Consider the following 20,144-nt stretch of genomic DNA (forward strand, 5'->3'; position numbering starts at 1 on the left):
CCTTTGTATTCCATTTGGCCTCTGCAATTCACAGTTTTCTGAATCGTTTTGCTCGTTGATTTTGCATTTTTGGGATTTTTGTGGATTCTTTCACATATCTGGCATACTATTAACAACAAGCATCAGAAATTTAAAACTGTGTGTCATCACTTTGCTCATTGCTCCCGCAATAAACCCTGTAGATGATGCCATTGGCCACCAAGTCACTTACATCAAACAGCACGACCTCCTACCGTAGGCCACTACTTCACAAATGAACAAGACAAATAAAATTCATGTGAATTAACCCTGTAGATGATGCCTTGTGTCGCAAGGTCGCAGTCATTGGTCTGACAAGGTTCTGGCAGTCTAATTCAATAGACACATCCGGCATATTTGTAATATAGCACATGGAGCCGTACCAGACAACCCACGTGGGTGGACCCAATAGCTACAGTCGACCAACACGCATGGCGCGGGCCCATGAGGAGGGATTTTCACGAAGGAGACGTTGTTGCTCTATTTAAAGGGCTGAAGGCGTGCACATTGTATGTATATTTTCTGCTCGAGTACTGAAGTAGGCGCCCAAGCCCAACAAAAAGCTGCCTCATCTCGGTATGTACCTCTTTTCGTCCATGTTCCTGTAACCTTGATGAGATGATCATAAGTCTTTACTTTATACTAACTTTACATAAAGTTAATATAAAGTCGGGACACTTATTTTGGAAACAATCGGTGCACATGTTAACCATTTTAATTTTACTTCTTGGTGCATGTATTATTTCTATATTATTGATTCGTTCTCCTTTGGTAATTAAAAACTTACGGTTAAATTCATATCTGGGTTACTGTGCTCTTACCCAAAATGTGCAAAAAGGGGTACTACATGGAGCAGCAAAAACAGGAGCGACCGGTTATTGGGAAGCTAGAAGACAGTAAGTGGACCCGATATTTCCTTGACGCTGTCCAGTTGCCTTGCCCTCGTCAGGTACCATTCTGTTTCAAATGCGAGGGCATCACTTTTCGTATACTAGAAATATTTAAAAATGTTTCTGAGATTTAGTGGATGGATATTCATATTATGTAAACTGAAATATTTAAGTTATAATATAGCCACTACAATTTTTTTATCATAAAATCTGTAGATTTAATGATTACTGCACCAATTCTATAAAATCATATCAACAAGCACAAGAGTCGATATTTTGTACTTCTGTTAGATATACGACTATGAATATAATAATTTGGTTTGTATTGGCTGTCACATTGAGGTGTAGTTTGGAAGATCAATGATTTGAATCAAATCAAGTGTTGAAGTGTGTTTATCTATAAATAGCAATATACTTTGGATAACGTTAATTACTAATAATGTATATCATTTTCTTCATGCATGCACCAGCAAGTTAGTAATGATTCATATGCAATTTTTAAAAAGATTATACTATTAGAAACTTCTTTTAAATATGAATTCAACAATATTCATTTTTTGAACGTAGCACATGTTTAGTTCATCTAATCGATTGACAAACATGAACCTCAAAATTCTTCACCGTCATATAAACTGGGACTGAGGGAGTACATGGCAAAAAAAGTTATGAGAACAAATTATGGTTATTCTTTGTTGCTAGAATGCGTAACTTGTGATTTTCTTCTGAAGCTAGTTCCTAAGACTATTGGACATATATTTCCCAAGGGGGGGACTCGGCGTGGTGGTGAAGCTATGGCCTTGTGACCAGGTCACAAGTTTGAGTCCTAAAAACAGCCTCTTGTAGGAATATTTGGAAAGACTACGTACAAAAGAATCAAAAATTAAAAAATATTGATTTTCAAAATAACACACAATTTATTGCCTCCAGGCAAGATAACCAACATATGCTTACTCTCAATAGACCTCAATTTGTTTTCGAACTTGATGACCGGTGCATTATTTATTGGATGAATATAACATGTGATAGATGACTTGCTGATAAGAAAACACAAAGCAGCTTTAAATCCTAGTTTCTTGCAAATAATTGATAGAAATGGGAATATACATAACGGATGTATACACATGTGTTCCACTTTCTTACCTTCTCTCTGTTCAACTTAATATCTGCATATGCAACAATCGGCCATAATGCAGTCATCAAGCTCCCTCGCAAAAATATAAAAAATAAATGCAGGCATCAAGCTTGCTCGATAAACATGCATCCGGTGCTTAACCCTCAATGGCCTAATTAGTTGATAGCATCCTTTTGCTTGCCCTCGATGGCCTGACCGGCCAGCACCGACACTCTTTTGGTTTGATGAAACACGCGTCTAGTCTGATGCCATCCACCTGGAGGGAATATTGTGAGTGCATGACACATAAGTAGATATACCTAGATCTTTAAATTAGAAGGAAAAATGCTATAAATTGTTATCACTCAGCAACAAAACTAGAAGGAAAAAATGTTTATTAATTGCTGACATTCCTTGTCCTAGCCTTACTTAGGACCTAGCGGGGTGACCCGCGCATTTGCGTGGCTAGATTTTCTATATATATTGTTTACTATTGCTTTTTAATTCAGCTTGGTTTTCCCTACGTAATTTTCATAATTATTTTCCCTACAATATTATTATAAATCAGAAGGGGGTGAATAAAATGTGGTGTATTCTCTAGTTGCAAATAGGTAAACATGTCATCGACTTGTACAGCCTCCAATATGCATACTTGAAAGTTTCTTTTATATCCACATGTATTAGTAAATAATTCTAAATTTTATGTTACGGAAGTAATTTTCATGATGCCAATATCACCAAATATTTTTGTATATATTACAGTTCACATTTGGGAAGTTTAACAACACGGTGTCACAGACTCATGGATTTACAAACCGTTGTATTTGTTTTTTGATGGAATACAAGCTGATATATAAATATTTATATTTGACCTACCCATATATTAATATCCAGTGTTAGAACAAATTTAGTGAATATAATCCATCCATGATTTCATGATTCATTTTCATATGCAATTAGATACAGAAGAAAAAAATGTCGTTTCAATTGTTTTTAAGAATATTTTACATAATTCTTAGCCACAATTCTCTAATTTGGCTGATATTATATGCACCACTATATTCTTGGCCTCCTGATACTTCAAAACGTGGTCAGCTCACTCTATTTTTTTCAGTCGTGTGCCAATCTAATGTACGTACTCCCTTCGTCCCATAATATAAGATGTTATTACATTATTACATTTGACGTAATGACATCATATTATGAGACAAAGGGAGTATCTGCATATGAACTAAATAGTGATTAAGAATTCTCTCTATATTGCTCTGGCCGAAGATGACCTTTTTCTGCTTGTACTGATCTTGTCGCACGTAGTACTTCTACTGTAACGTGTTCGCTACAAGGTCCAGGAGAAGTCGTGCATGGGGTGGGATCATAGTACATTTTTTAACAGGCTTGTAGTAGTACCCTTTGTGCATGTAGACACGGGATAGATAGAGCTACTTCTTTCCTAAAAAGTGCAGATGTTTTTTTAGCCAGATATAACATGGTTTGGTAGTAAATGCTTGACGATTGTCACATAATTGTTTAATCTGTCAATTTTCAACCGGTGATTGCTACCTAATGCAGGTGCGTACGCACATAGACATGACAGTTCAATATGTTGAAATGTATATATTATCATGTTACACAAAAACTATTAAACCTCGACCCTAAAAAAACTATTAAACCTCAGCCGTTATTATTCTGATCAAACGGTGGTAACAATATTAGCATATGTGGGTAAACGTAGTAGCTTGTTTATCTCTTGTTTTAAGTATGTAATAGATAGATTCACCATTCATAATACATTTATAATAGCGACGAAAACGTGCATTCGAGTATCTTACATTTACATTTGAAAAAGAAGCTTTTTTTAACATAGTACAGACGCATGCGCTTATATATACACACATACACTCATATCTCTATAAATGCGCACACACACATCTTATTACCTTACCCATATTAGCACCCCCATATGACTGAGCTGGCACATCATGTTAACATTGACGAAGTCGCAACAGACGTATACGTAGCGGACGGGAACGTCTCCTCCCACTAAACGCACATCGCCGGAAGGCCTGACATAACTCCAGGAAAATGTTAACACCAATCTCAACTCTAAGACTTGAACTCTAGTGGGCTGGGATATCACTATTCTCCTAACCATCCAACGCCAAACTGGTTCGCACAATTAAAACATAAGCTTATGTGTAAGTTTCCAATAGAGATTGAAGATTGTTGTTTTTTTATTGGAATCTTAAATTCAAACGACACGAAAGACCCAGGTGCATCTGATGGGTATCGCGCGGCCACGGTTTCTGCTGATAGTTCAAATTCTGCACATACGACGTAGGCATGATGCGCGCATGGGTAGTGGACATGTTGTGCTTTATGCAAAAATGAGGAAGGGGGGACTCAAACCAAGCACTTCTTTGTCCAGCGCGCCCTTTAGAAACCCGAAGGGCTGGGTTCATTTTTTGATTGAATCGAGGTCAGCTGATATTTGTAATCCATGAATTCGACATAAAAAACACTTTTCCCCTTTCCTTTTTTTCTCCATAGATTTTTCTTTCCATTTTAGACCTTTCAACAAACATGTATAGGCAAGTCTAGAGAACAAACATTGCACTCTTGTGATGATTAATTCTCCAAGTTGGAATGCTTGCAATCGAACATACTGGTGTTTACCACTGAACATACTGGAATGGTATGTGCTTTCCTTGTTTCTTTTTGATCGAGAGAAACGTGGGGAGATGAAGATCATAGTTTCTGTTTTTTTCTCATCAAGGGAAGAGGGGAGAGGCTGGGATGAGTACGGCTGAGATGAGAAGACACCCCATGTACATGGCTCAAGGAGCATGCCTCATATTTCATCCAACGACTATAGATAAATTGTAAACCAATCGGACGGATGGAATTTCTTAACTTCTAGGATTAACGTGATGCCTCGATTAGGGCTTTCAATTAGTGTGTGTGTGTGTGTGTGTGTGTGTGTGTGTGTGTGTGTGTGTGTTAGTCCCGGTTGGTAAGGGTACTAAAGGAAATTTTCTGATTTTTTTTTGAAGTTTTTTTTGAAGTTTTTTTTATTTTCAAATTTCTGAATTATTTTAATCTCTAATCTCTAATCACCCCTCATCACTGCTCAATTTAATCTCTAATCACCCCACATCATTCCAAATCATCTAACTTCCCGGACGGTCACCCATCCTCCCACTCCCCCAGCCTGAGCACGCTTAACTTTTCCGGGTTCTATTCTCCCTCGTTTCCAAGTCTGCACTCGTTGTTTTCCTAACAATAGTAAGATGTGAATCCTATTAACCCTCAGGAGTTTAGCTTGAGCATGAAGTCACACATTTCACTGTTTGAGTTTGAAACTATTGTTCTAAAAAACAATAATTTTTTAGTAACACTAATATTTCTTGAATAAGTAGTTTGACCATTGTTTGACCACAGTTTGACCATAGTTTGACCAGATTTGACCAAAATTCAAAAAAACTGAAATAATTATTTAATAACACTAATATTCTTGAATAATTATTTAGTAACACTAATACTTCTTGAATAAGTAGTTTGACCATAGTTTGACCAGATTTAATGAAAATTTAAAAAAACTGAAATTTGAGCATAACTTTTTTTCCTTTTGGATTGAGGATTCTACAAATTTGCAAACAGGCCGTAGATGATTTTTCATATAAAAAACTTTTTAATCCGAGTTCGTATGCAAAAGTTATGCCCATTTTACAAATTCTAGAGAGATTTTGTAAATAAAGTCGAAATTCATATTTGTAAATTCTCCCAACAACTAGACCACATATCACATGGGAAACCTATTTTATTTTATTTTTTTGACATTTCCATCATTTTCTTTTGTTTTTTCTAAAACTGAAAAGGCGGTCCGGGGGGGGGGGGGGGTGTTTGAAAATGGGACCTTTAGTACTGGCTCGTGCCATGAACCGGTACTAATGCCTCAAAGCCCATTAGTCCCGGTTGGTGGCACCAACCGGTACTAAAGGTCTAACCTTTAGTACCGGTTGGTGCCACTAACCGGGACTAATGGGCATCGCACCCTTTAGTCCCGGTTCGTGGCATGAACCGGGACTAAAGGACCCAGGTGAACCGGGACTAATGCCTTAGCCGCACGAACCGGGATAAATGCACCCATTGGTCCCGGTTCTGGACTGAACCGGGACTAATGGGCTTACCCGGCCTGGACCAAAGCCCTTTTTTCTACTAGTGGTGTGTGTGTGTCTGTTGGACCTATCAAATCAATGGCCCCTAGTTTCTAATTGTTGTGGTACTTTCTAACCAGTCAACTGCTTATATATAATAATAATAATAATAATAATAATAATAATAATAATAATAATAATAACAATAATAATAATAATAATAATTATTATTATTATTATTATTATTAGTAGTAGTAGTAGTAGTAGTAGTAGTAGTAGTAGTAGTAGTAGTAGTAGTAGTAGTAACAATAATAATGGGTTAAGAACTAATATTCGAATTCTATTAACTCACCCCTTGTATCTATCCTTTTATGTATGACAGAATGCACTACACATCAATGGAGGGATTCCTTCTCTATTAAGTTACGAAGTAGTTCGATTTTTTGACAAACAATGACCCTTTTCTTAAGTTTAAAAGGGTGATCTGACTCAGCCATGTTATTTTCTCTTGTATATTGGTTACTCTATTAAGTTTAAAAGGGTGAACTTGCAAACCATTGGTTCCACACAAAACAACACTAGGCCCCAAGTTTTCAGTTACATCCATACCACTCGAGTGCATTTATCATATTAATCTTCATTATATTTTCTGTTTGTTTGTCTTATTTGAACAATAGTCCCACAAAATGATCAAGGAGAGGAGGGATGAACTTGTGCAGACAGTGTGTTCCATGATCGAAAGGTGTACATCTAGTAAGAAGGATTTATCAAAGGGGATGAAGACAGTGGATGCCATTGAGCACCTTGGTGTTGGCTACCAGTTTGAGGACGAGATCCGCAAGTTCATGGATGTCCTCATCAGCACATCGATCGATGAGAATGACTTGGCCGGAGTCGCCCTACGGTTCCGACTGTTGAGGCAGCACCACTATGACATTACCTGTGGTAATTTTACTAACATACTGCACTAAAGTAAACTGGAATTTTTCTCCTATTAGATGTTTTTGAAATTCTAGGTACTATCTGATTGATGGAAAGTACTAGTATTACATGATCAAAAAGTTGTAAATTAATTGACTAATTAACATACTACAGATGAAGTACTGAGGAGTTTCAAGGCTGAAAACGGTGAGCACTTCAAAGATGATGTGCGATCTGACGTTAGCACTCTACTTAGTCTGTACGAGGCAGCCCACCTCGGTAAACTTGCAGAGGACTCCCTCAGTGATGCTATCAGATTCACAACGAGCTGCCTTAGTTCCATATCAGAAGCCAACCAGCTACCTCATCATGTTCTAGGAAGAGTACGGCATGCCCTGGCTACGCCATCACAGCGTAGAATGAAAAGGCTGGAGGCTAAGCTTTACATCTCCATCTACGAGAAGGATGATGAACGTGACCAAGATATACTTGAGCTTGCTAAGCTGGACTTTCACATCTTGCAGCTGATGCACCGGGATGAGGTCAAGAGCATATCTCTGTGAGTAAACATATCTTATTGCAGTTCATATTTAATGTGATTTACACCTTGCAACAACAAAACTAAATATGATAATAGAAAGGGTAATTTGTTTTAGATAATAAACGATGTCCATCCTTCTGCACTCCGTGGCATGCGTGGCCAATGAATTTATTCCTTTGTGGATCCGGAAACAAGGCATGCCAAAATTATCTAAAAATACAGTCCATGATGTATAATTGTAAACAACATAATTAGTTGGAGTGTATATTCAAGAGTTTTTCTCCAACCATAGTATCTTGTGCTTACAAGGAAAACAGAAAACTTATCAAAACAGATAAGGATGTCGATGATGCACTTATTAACAATTTTTCTTATTTTTATTACCTAACTAAGGTGGTACAAGGAACTTAATCCTGGCAGCACGCTGGGTGAATACATTCGAGAAAGACCGGTGGAGTGCTATTTTTGGGCCCTTGGAGTGTTCTACGAGCCAAAGTATGCCAAGGCACGTATGATGTTTGCAAAGCTTATTAAGATGTTCTCGTTTTTTGATGATACATTTGATTCATATGGCACCTTGGAAGAGCTCCGTCAGTTTAATCAAGCGGTACAAAGGTAATTAAGCTCCTGGTTTGTCTCTAATTCCAGTATAACGACTGTCAAACTTTATAATCATATGCATGGTCAATTGTTAGCAAAAGACAAATTGTGTAAAGGAATCTCACAAGCTTCTTATTTTGCTTAGGCCTATGCCTGGCTTAAGCCTAATTAAGAAAAAAATGGTAGAATTATCAAGCTTAGAACTTCCCTTCTCACCTGGCCCAAACCACACAGGACGTGGACAAGCTAATTGTCACTACAATGGTAAATCAAAAAGTTCTACTGTTCTGCATGAATTATATACAAATTTGACTAATTTAGCGAATAAATTGAATCATTTTTTAATTTCGTGAGGATACCATCCGGTAATTTCCGGTTACAAGTGGATAACATGTTTACCGAACCACCGGGAAGAACATCTGGTACCGTAGCAAAAACCCATGCGATTATCTCCAGTTCCACCAGGGCAGTGCAAGAGATAAACGGCTTGCAAATTGAAACGAATTATAGTACTCCCTACTTCCAATAACAAAAGATGTTATTACAACCGATATACCCATGATATTGGTTCTGGTAACATCTTATATTTTGGGAAGGAGGGAGTAGTAGTTTCGTGGTTTCTCCCTTCTAACGTGCATCCTTTTTACCTTGTCACCAAGCATAATTGCATATTTGAACAAGCTGGACAAAGTTCATTTTCTTTGAGACAAGATGCAATAATGTTAATTATATATAAAAAGGGTAAAAACATTTATGTTTTTATGTCCCATCTGTATCACCCTAACATGGCTTAAGTGCTGTTAAACATTTACATCTACATATTAGATGGGATGAAGAAGATGCCAGACGCATCGGGAAGTGCTACGGGTACGTAATGTCACATCTTGCCAACACACTGGACCAATTTGTTGAGGACGGAGCTTCAGCCATAGGAATCGCCTGCACTAAAGAGATTGTAAGTAGTATGCCTTTTTGTGAATCTCAACCCAGTCAGTCTAGACATGTTTGTTGTTTTAATTCATGGTTCTATCACCACTGATATTGTTTGATGCAAGGCATGCACCCTTGATCATGCCATGTTACTCCGATATATGTTCACACAAATATGGATAAGTAATCAGTAGTATGACGCTTTTATGGATGTCTATGCATTCAGATCAAGCATGTGAGCAGATGCATGTTGCAAGAGGTGGTGTGGAGAGAAGAAGGGTATGTTCCACCTGTTCATGACCATCTCAGGATAACTGCAATAAGCACGTTCTACTGGGCATTGTCGTGCCTTTCGTTTACCGGAATGGATGCAGGCTACGATGTTTTCAACTGGGCAATCTCGTTCCCAAAAATCATTGAGAATGCAGCAATGGTGTCACGTCTAATGGACGATATTTCTGGACACGAGGTAACACAGCCTCGACCTACATGACATGCTTGCGTATACAGCATAGTTGACCCACCATGCATGCCGGCAGCTAGCACGATAGATAACCTTGTCTAACTTGGCAGTGTGAGAAGGAGAGGTCTAACGTTGCGACGGCAGTTGATTGCTATATCAAAGAGCATGGTGTGACCGTGGATCAAGCAAAGGAAGCGTTAGGCAGCCTCGTGGAGGAGCAGTGGAGAAGCATCAACGAGGAGTTCCTTACTAATACCACGGTGCCTGTTGAAGTGCTGACACGTGTAGTGAACCTTGCCCGGGTCATGGAATGCATGTACAAGAACCTGGACGGTTACACTCACTCGTCGGAGACAGCAGACCCCATAGACAAGCTGCTCAACAGCTGCGTAAACCACTGATTACTATAAAGGTTGAAGCTACATGTATACTGCTGTCACACCATGAGGACAAATGATCGCACCTCTGCGTGTATACTGCTGGTTTCATATTGTGGTATGATAGTATATAGGTAAGCGCACAGCGGAATAAGCAATTCATCGCTTATGCTTCCATATTACAAGAACAATCTTCTTACGTGATCTGATATATTTTTCATACATACCATATTTGCAATACAACTATCAAGGATTCGGGAGAGCATCGTGTTGAACGTTTTGAAAGTGTATGATATATAAAATTACGATACATCATCACTAAACATGCCTTGTTCGAGGGGTTTGCCGGGGGGGGGGGGGGGGGGGGGGGGGGGCTTTTTACAGTTTGCCGCGACCTGGCTAATGAACTTGGCCCATGATTACGAAAAGTAACTCGGCGATCAATCGAGATCTCGGTGAAGTCTTTTGTTTCAGTTTGTCTTGTTTGGTTTCAGCTATGAATTAATTAATGAACAAATGTGTGCTGTGACATGCCGGCAACAAATTGTGTTGGGACGTACCCTTTCTGGCGTCGGAGGTAGAAAAAGGAAACTGGATGAGGTCTTTTCTTTCTGGCGACCAACGCCTTGGCCGCAGAATGGCCTCCTCGTTCTTTCAGCACGAACTGTGGCTACATGTTAACAACCCTCGAGCAATTCATACTCTGGCTGGTGCTCGTACACGCCGCAGCCCACCCGGCCATACTGCGTTCACGCGCGGTCCTCCGCTAGTAGAAAAAGAGCCATTTGTTCCGGTTTGTAAGAGCCTTTTGTCCCGATTTAGAAACCGGGATTAAAAAGTCGTTAGTAATGCCCTTGGCCTTTAGCCCCGGTTCTTACACGAACCGGGACAGATGGGCCTCCACGTGGCCGGTGCGGTGAGCCCAGGCAGGAGGCCCTTTGGTCCCGGTTGGTGGCACCAACCGGGACTAATAGGCATCCACGCGTCAGCTGTTAAGGGGCTAGGGTTTTTGTTTTTTTTTGAAGGGGGGATTTGGTGGTTTTGTATGATTAATTAAGGTGATTCACATATTGTGTTAGGTAGCTAATTAATTAATAGAGAGAAGTGTCCTCTCTTATCTCCGTGCTTGGTCGATGCTACGTACTATACGTATAGAGAGCACTCGACACGCTAGCTAGTAAGCAAAAATGAAGGAAACAGAAGATCGTCATGAACATATGCATACGGAGAGAAGTGATATCGACCTCTCCTTCTTCGAGAGATTGGTCGAACAACAAGTTTTCGTATATCTATCCGACGCTACTGGCTACATATATACAATATAAGATCTCTTATAATATAATCCCCTAATTATATATGAACACAGGGTCCAGATAGTATTCTCCGTCTTTATCGATCACGTGGTCAAGAAAGAATGCCGCCAATTCATCTTGAATTCCTCGCATGCGATCTGGTGCAATGAGTTTATCCCGCATCTGAAACATCTAATTTGAAGAAGGTGGTCAATACATATATATGAATGAATGAAACTCAACACAAAAGATGGTAAATAAAGTTAAATTCTGAATATTATTGCTTATGCACTTCATATTGTTTTTTAGTGTAGCCCCGCTCACAGGTCATGTGGCAGATGGACTCGCAAACATAGTATCGACAGTAATTATTCCCGGCTTTCTGCCACAACCACTTTACAAGAAATAGAGGTCAATCAAACTGATAAGCAAGCATGCTAAAATGGTATTGATGAAACTAGCACTTGAATCACTAGGAGATGCGCGGAACATTCTAGTAGTACTTACTTTCAGGTGTTTAAATTCCAGCTTCTTCGGCAGTCCCGGACCATTTGAGGTGAATTTTTTCCAAACCCTGCCAGACAAAGAAAACAATTACTTGATATCAGGAAGTGAACAAAGTTGCCGATATGGTGCGATAATGATCGATTTAACTTACTTCTCGAGAATTTCAGTAATGTCCGCATACTCCTTGGGATCTTTTCGTCTCGAGTCTAAGACGGTTACTAGTCCCTGCTCGAGCTTAATCTCTAGGATAATATAGTGAAACCTGCGGACGCATGCATAACTCGCCAATTACATTACTATAACCTCGACTAATAAGGGAAACCGAATATGCACAAGAAAGTAACACTCACTTGAAGTTATAAGGAAAGAGTATTATAGCTTTGTTTTGATTTAATACCAACGATCGTAGCAAGTTGGGCTTGGTTTCTTTTTTCTTAAATTCAACCGAAAATGCATCTATGATATTTGGGTTAATGAACCCAATATCACCGATTTGTCTTTTTTTTTAATTCGGCGATCTTCAATCTGCATAATATAGCGAGGATAATTATAAATACATGCAATGAAATAGCTGACCTATATATAGAGACTTAATGACAGAAATATTACTTATAGACAGTAGCAAGTGACCGTTAATTTATTGACAGCCATCTGATTGAAAAACTGGAAGAACTCCTCAAATGGTACATTCAACATATCAGTTCCAACGAGGTCATGCTCCTCTTTAACTCTCAACGTCAAAGTATTCCTCCCCCAAGACTGTCTGCAGGTTTTCATGTACCAATCATGGAATCTTCGCATCATCATTGTTAGAGACCTTTCATCTTTGACGAGAGGCTTCCCATACTCATATCTGTGTTCTTCCACCTTCAAGTATTCATAATGTACATCGTCGGGCAAGTAATCATCAAGATTGTTATAACCGGGCACCATCCTCGAATCGTTAGCCACGATATCGCTAGAAACCTTGAGCGGTGGGAACGATTGGTTCGCTTGTTCGCCTAGCTGGGCAATTGTTTTCCCAGCTCGTCATTCCGCTAACCTTTGATCACTGACAGTACTTCCCGACCGCTTCGCTTCGATAAATGACCTTTCAATAATGCGCTCATAGTTGCATTTCGGCGGAGACTTTGGTGGTTTCTTCAGCGCTTCCAGAGTGCGCTTCGCTTTCACCGGATCTACCTTCTCCTCCGGAGGTGGATGTTTCTTTGCTTTCACCCCTTCAAAGAAGTTCATCACTTCGTGTCGCACAATCTTCTAGTTTTTCTCTGGGGTCATCTCGTATGGTAACTTCTCTGGAGTCTTCAGAGAAGGACCGAATCTGTATTGCCTCCCGCCTCTGGATGTACTGCTAGACGCCGGAGCAGACGGAGCGCCTGCGGCTGTCTTCATTCCTTGCTTACGAGGAGGAGGACTACGACGCGCCGGAGCAGCCGGGACGGCGGCGGGTCTCTTCCGCCCTTGCTGGCGAGACGGAGAAGGAGGAGGCTGGTGGCTGCTCGGGCGCGCCGGCGCTGGCGGAGAAGGAGGCGGAGTGTCGCCACGCGCCGGAGAAGGAAGCTGAGTGCCCTGATCACTCGTCGGAGGAGGGGGCGGTGGAGGAGGCGGAGTGCCCTGACTCGCCAGACGAGGAGGAGGGGGCGGAGGCGTCCAGTTCGGAAGGTTGATGAGCTCCTTCCTCCATAGGCATGGAGTCTTCAGACAAGAACCCAGCCGAGTCTCCCTGTCACCCGTAGGGTGGTCAAACTGGAGGTCCTCAAATCCTTCGGTGATTTCATCCACCATCCCCCTAGCATATCCTTCTGGAATCAGCCGGCAGTGGAAAGTTGCACCAGGTTCAGGAGGTGCAAAAGAGCCAACAGCCAAGGGGCGGAGCCAGGATTTGAGCATAGGGGGGGCGAAGGCAGATTCGACGATGAGAAAAAAAACAGAACATAGTAAATCTATCGAGTGATTTTGATTGATACCTGAATATGCTTCTCGTTGTTTGCTCGAACCAATCCCCCAAAAAATGAATGTACTGGTTCTTCTAATCACGACTATGCACAAATCCAAGCAAAATCAATGAATTTTTTTAATCCGAATGACAGAATCAGTGTATCATATCTATTTTTTAGTATCAATTTGTGAGGATAAAACAGGAGACTGCTGCATCTAACTAATTCCATCTAAATCAAGAAATCGATGTAATCTTAATCCTAATGCGGATCGGTATTGTCTGATCGAACAAACTAATGAAGAGCGACTCACCACAAATTTTCTAGCGTATCGTCGTGGACAGCTTCCACCATCGGTGGTGATCGCCTGTGACTTGCAAGGTGCGGTGCCGCCTACCTTTTGCCAACCGGCGAACTGCCCTAGGCGGCTGCGAGTCGTGCACGGTGCGTCCTGGGCGACTAGACGGCTGTTTGTTTTCAATAGTGGGCTGGCCAACTAGTACGATGGTAAGTTGAACTATTGGGCTTCAAAAAATCAACTCCTTTGCTTCTTTACGTCGCTGGGCTCGCTACAGGCCTTGAACGCCCAGAATAGGGGGGGCGAATTATGCCTAAACAGCAAAATCTAATCAATTTAAGCCTAATTACTAATGTACGATGCAAACCTTGGGGGGGGGGGTCTGGCCCCTGCTCGTCCCCCCTTAGCTCCGCCCCTGCAACAGCCGCCTTCACTTTAAATTCCATCCACTGCGTCATAAGGTGGCAATTCTGAGACTCCGTGATAGCATCCACGAGGTAGCTAGTAGGAGCCGTGAAGACAGGCTCCTGAAGCAGCTCCGTGGAAGCCACGCTGCTTCTCCGCTGAGATGGCGGGGTAGCTTCGGGAATAGCAGCTTCAGCAGGTCGCGTGCTGCGGGCCTCGTCTCGTTCCTCTAGCGTTTATACCCTTGCGTGCAGCGCCTGTAGTTGGGTCAACTCCTTTTTATTCTTCCTCTCCCGACATTTGTAACCGCCTGCGTCGGGAAATCCAGCCTTCCACGAAAGGGAGCCTGGCATGCCTCGGGTCCGTCCGGGGTGCTCAGGATTCCCGAGGTCCTCTGTGAGCTCATCGTTCTCTCTGTCCGGAACGAACGTCCCTTGCTACACCTTTTCGATATACTCCTGAAGCTTCTCAATGGGTGTGTTCAGCTGCTCGTTGGTCCAAACGCACTTCCCTGTTACAGGGTTCAATTTTCCCCCAACCCCAAGAACCAAGTCCTGCAATGGTCTGGCCAGCATCGCGTCTCTGGTTCGATCCCTTTATCAATGAGGCCATTCTCAGCCTTGTCCCACAACGGTCGGGCTTTCAGGTAGCCACCTGACCCCGTGCGATGGTGATGCTTCTTCTTTGCAACATTTTTCTTGTTTGTCACTGACATCTTCGCTGGTCTCTCAGATTTCTTTTTGGTGACAAATGTGGGCTACTGATCTTTAATCTTCTCAAATCGGCCGATGAATTCTGGAGTCTTGTCTTGGTCGACAAACGATGATTTCAGCTCATTCTTCCACCTCCTGAATAGCTCAGCCATCTTCTTAAGAGCATAAGCCTTGATCATTGGCTTTTTAACTGGATTCTCTGGATCCTCCTCTAGCGGGAAGGTGAAATTTTCCTGCAGCGCGGTCCAAACATCAGCTTTCTGCCTATCACTGACATAAGACACCTGAGAGTATTTGTCCTTAGGCTTCAGCCATTGGTCGATGCTGATCGGGATCATGTCCCTAACTAGAACCCCACACTAAGCATTAAATTTTTGTTTGGTCCGGAGGGGTTCAATCGGTTGGCCAACGCGATCAATTTCGATGATCGTGTACCTTTCATCCGCGCGCAACTTTCTCTTCGGGCCTCGTCTCGTTACCAAAGTGTTGCTCGATCCGGAGGGCTAGAAAAGAAGAAAACAAAGAGAGTTAATATGTGTACATACCAAAAACAATTAATGCATCAATTATCTATAGTCAGCACATGCTTAATTAATTAATAAATATACCTAGCCGGACTCCGTTCGGTCACCAGAGCCATCATCGCGGTGTCCTTCCCCCTCGATTCGGTCACCGGAGCCGTCATAACGGTGTCCTTCCCCCTCCATTCCGTCACGGGAGCCGTCATCACGGTGTCCTTCCCCCTCCATTCGGTCACCGGAGCCGTCATCACGGTGTCCTTCCTCCTCCATTGTTTGATCATCGTCGTAGCCTGCTGATACGTCTCCAACATATCTATAATTTTTGATTGCTCAATGCTATATTATCTACTGTTTTGGAAATTGTTGGGCTTTATTATCCACTTTATATCATTTTTGGGACTAACCTATTAACCGGAGGCCCAGCCCAGAATTGCCATTTTTTTTCTTGTTTTAGGGTTTCGAAGAAAAGGAATATCAAACGGAGTCCAAACGGAATGAAACCTTCGGGAACGTGAATTTTTCAACGAACAAGACCCAGGAGACTTGGACCCTACGTCAAGACACAAAAGATGAGGCCACGAGGTAGGGGGGTGCGCCTACCCCCCCCCCCCCCAGGCGCGCCCTCCACCCTCGTAGGCCCCCTGTTGCTCCACCGACGTACTCCTTCCCCCTATATATACCTACGTACCCCCAAACGATCAGACACGGAGCCAAAAACCTAATTCCACCACCGCAACTTTCTGTATCCATGAGATCTCATCTTGGGGCCTGTTTCGGAGCTCCGACGGAGTGGGCATCGATCACGGAGGGCTTCTACATCAACACCATAGCCCCTCCGATGAAGTGTGAGGAGTTTACCTCAGACCTACTGGTCCATGGTTATTAGCTAGATGGCTTCTTCTCTCTTTTTGGATCTCAATACAATGTTCTCCCCCTCTCTTGTGGAGAACTATTCGATGTAATCTTCTTTTTGCGGTGTGTTTGTTGAGACCGATGAATTGTGGGTTTATGATCAAGTCTATCTATGAACAATATTTGAATCTTCTCTGAATTCTTTTATGTATGATTGGTTATATTTGCAAGTCTCTTCGAATTATCAGTTTGGTTTGGCCTACTAGATTGATCTCTCTTGCAATGGGAGAAGTGCTTAGCTTTGGGTTTAATCTTGCGGTGTCCTTTTCCAATGATAGTAGGGGCAGCAAGTCACGTATTGTATTGTTGCCATCGAGGATAACAAGGTGGGGTTTTGATCATATTGCATGAGTTTATCCCTCTACGTCATGTCATCTTGCTTAAGGCGTTACTCTGTTTTTAACTTAATACTCTAGATGCATGCTGGATAGCGGTCGATGAGTGGAGTAATAGTAGTAGATGCAGGCAGGAGTCGGTCTACTTGTCTCGGACGTGATGCCTATATACATGATCATACCTAGATATTCTCATAACTATGCTCAATTCTGTCAATTGCTCAACAGTAATTTGTTCACCCACCGTAGAATACTTATGCTCTCGAGAAGCCACTAGTGAAACCTATGGCCCCCGGGTCTATCTTTATCATATCAATCTCCTACTAATTAGTTATTTCCTTTGCTTTTTTACTTTGCCTTTATTTTACTTTGCATATTTATCACGAAAATACCAAAAATGTTATCTTATCATATCTATCAGGTCTCACTCTCGTAAGTGGTTGTGTAGGGATTGACAACCCCTATTCGCGTTGGTTGCGAGGATTTATTTGTTTTGTGCAGGTACGAGGGACTCGCGCGTAGCCTCCTACCTGATTAATACCTTGGTTCTCAAAAACTGAGGGAAATACTTACGCTACTTTGCTGCATCATCTCTTCCTCTTCGGGGAAAACCAACGCAGTGCTCAAGAGGTAGCACCTGCTTCTTCATCATGTCTTTCCAGACCATCAGTCACTACTAGGAAAAGGCCTACTAATGGCGCACCTAATTTGGCCATTAATGGCGCATTAGTGGTGCGCCATTAGTAGCACGCCATTAGTATATTTTACTAATGGCGCACCACGGGTGCGCCATTAGTATCTGGTATACTAATGGTGCACCTCAGATGCGCCATTAGTATATACAACAGTGCGCCATTAGTATGCCTCCCAGGGGGCCATGTATACCCAGGTGCTTTGGCATACTAATGGCGCACGACAACAAGATGCGCCATTAGTAACTTCGGCATACTAAGGGCGCACTGTTTAATGATGCGCCATTAGTATCCTTTGGCATACTAATGGCGCACTATGATGTGATACGCCATTAGTATGAATATTAGGTTTTTTTTTAATTTTTCTGTTTTTTGCACAGGTTACAAAATGTATAATTGGACAAAATATAAACAGCACACATCAACAACAGATTCATCGAATACAATAGAAGATTAGTCTCTGAATACAATTCATTATTTTAGTCTCTGAATACAATTCATCATATTAGTCTCCGAATTGAAAAGACCGAACAAAGATAGAACATTATATTACAAGTCTCGAGACCGCGAGTTTGTCTTCACATTACAAGTCGATATCGATCATCTAAACTACCATCACATAGAAGAGAGCTGCGGTCATCACGATGAGCATCATCACGATGAAACTCGCCTTCATCCGGTTCCTCCAACGCTCCCTCCCCTCTCCCGCTAGATAGCGGGTGTATCTAGATTCGGCCTCGGCCCTAGTGGCGTACCCTTTGTAACTGTTACCGCTGAATCAGTGAACCTGTCTCCGACACTCCTCCCAGTCGTCGTAGACTCCGGGAACCTTACCCTTGTACACGACATACCACGGCATCGCTATGCAGTAGCCAAACGAAACGTTAGTACCATTCACAAACAATACATAAGCAATATATAAGTATGCAACAGAACGATCGGAAGAGAAAAGCAAGACATTAATAGCATCGATTACATCTTAAGTTGAACGACTCTCGAAACCAAAGAGACATACTACAAGTTCATTAAAATATAATTACAACATGAGCCAATCGATGTTTCAGAACTAGACACAGCATCACTGCTTTCGACTCGACTCAAGGGACCGGAGCGTCGATGAAGCCGCCGTCTATCATGGGAGTCATGAAAGAACGGGCGTTGTCAGCCTGCATTTGTAGGATTGTGTCGATGTCACTGTTGGACGGTTGATTTCTGAGGTAGAACTGCCCCGAGGTATGAAGGACATCTTGATGGATGATTTCCGCAAACTCCGACTGGATGCGAAAGAATTCTTGTCTGATGTCCGCGTCCTGGATTGCCGACACGCTCGCGGCCCAATCTTTGAGTCTACTCGTTAGCAGAAGGTGATGATGGTCCCGTACAATCGCCCGCATGTGATGGATGGCGTAGTAGGCACCCTTCTGACCGCCAGGCGGCTGCTTGACGCAGCAGAACGTCGTATTGTGGGAGAACACGTGCTTGCCGTAATTACGAATAGGCCTGGTGAAGGTGCCTCCAGATTTGACGTAGCCAGGGAGAACATCATCAAGAACCTTCTTGACATTTGTGTAGTCTACGTTCGACTGACGGTCCGGGTCGAAATACGTGGCCATGGAATATTTGGGGCTTAGGAGGATGAGTGTGCAATGTGTGTCACTGCAGAAAACACGGAATGTTAAAAGAAAAACGATCGAAATCTAAGAATTCATATGTTACGGGGCGGTTGAGGGGAGGACTTACTCGGGAAAGTAAGGCACGAGGAAGTTATCCTTATCTTGGTTTGCCAGAATGATGCCTTCGAGGTAAGAACTTGCGACTTGCCGGTCCCCAGCGCTGCCCAAGATCTTGGCACGCATATAGAAGGGGTCGACTATCACGATGTCCGGGGTCTTGTCGCGAATGATCCGCATCTCCATACTCAGCGAAAATAGCCGAACGAAGGTGTAGTGCAGCGGATGAAGGTTCAACATAGCGTGGATGTCATCAAACCGCAGGAAGATCGTACCCCCGATGGAGTTATCCACAAAGCCCTTGCCCTCTGGCACCTTGGCCGTGAAAACCGGGTATGCCACATCCTTCTCTCCGAGACACCGCTTCTCCAAAGAAAGAACACTGTCATGCAGACTCCGCATAGCACCGGTTGCAGCATCGAGCATATTTCTCGGTAGCATCGGCCTACCCGCCACATGCACCCTCCTCGAGATATCCTCAGGTGAAGGTGGCCCGTCCTGAGCACGGATCGTACTCGGTGCCGGCTGGCCCGCACCCTTGTTAGTCTTTCTTTTGCGTGCCTTCTTCTTCTCCTGTAATGGGACCGAGTTCTGCTCACAGACCGCCTTCTTGAGTGTGTTGGGGCTGATCATATTTCGCACCTCGCCTATCTGAGGCTCGGTGAAGTCGGCAGCTGGAGGCGTCTCCTAAGAGCTGAACTGCAGACGACGCCTGTTGCAACTTGGCTTCTCCGCGGTACCAGCTAGATCGCGCATGTCTTTTGTTGGGTTGGTTTCTTGAGAAGGAGGCCCCATGA

At 42.6% G+C, this 20,144-nt stretch overlaps 1 protein-coding gene across 2 annotated transcripts; it reads left to right on the top strand.

The window, feature by feature from the left end:
- The first annotated feature begins 486 nt into the window (after positions 1-486).
- Positions 487-10,265, top strand: LOC147962916 ((-)-germacrene D synthase-like). Of its 2 annotated transcripts, XM_087528480.1 has the most exons (9): positions 487-594; positions 857-967; positions 6,851-7,118; positions 7,269-7,373; positions 7,473-7,653; positions 8,029-8,250; positions 9,061-9,190; positions 9,392-9,634; positions 9,739-10,265. In XM_087528480.1, exons 2-9 carry the CDS (start codon positions 866-868, stop codon positions 10,027-10,029), a joined length of 1,542 nt encoding a protein of 513 aa, XP_087384606.1. In that variant the 5' UTR covers positions 487-594; positions 857-865; the 3' UTR covers positions 10,030-10,265. The 2 variants fall into 2 exon arrangements, with proteins under 2 accessions (XP_087384606.1, XP_087384605.1); XM_087528479.1 differs by having other exon boundaries at positions 7,269-7,653.
- The last annotated feature ends 9,879 nt before the right edge of the window (positions 10,266-20,144 follow it).

This window comes from Triticum urartu, chromosome 6A, assembly GCF_056163025.1.
Source record: "Triticum urartu cultivar PI428250 chromosome 6A, HENAU_Tu73, whole genome shotgun sequence".
Lineage (NCBI taxonomy): Eukaryota > Viridiplantae > Streptophyta > Magnoliopsida > Poales > Poaceae > Triticum > Triticum urartu.

Coding starts and splice junctions, on each gene's coding strand:
- LOC147962916 (XM_087528479.1), top strand. CDS start 866: ATGGAGCAGCAAAAACAGGAGCGACCGGTTATTGGGAAGCTAGAAGAC. Junction 968..6,850: donor AGTTGCCTTGCCCTCGTCAG/GTACCATTCTGT, acceptor TTTGAACAATAG/TCCCACAAAATGATCAAGGA. Junction 8,251..9,060: donor TTTAATCAAGCGGTACAAAG/GTAATTAAGCTC, acceptor TCTACATATTAG/ATGGGATGAAGAAGATGCCA.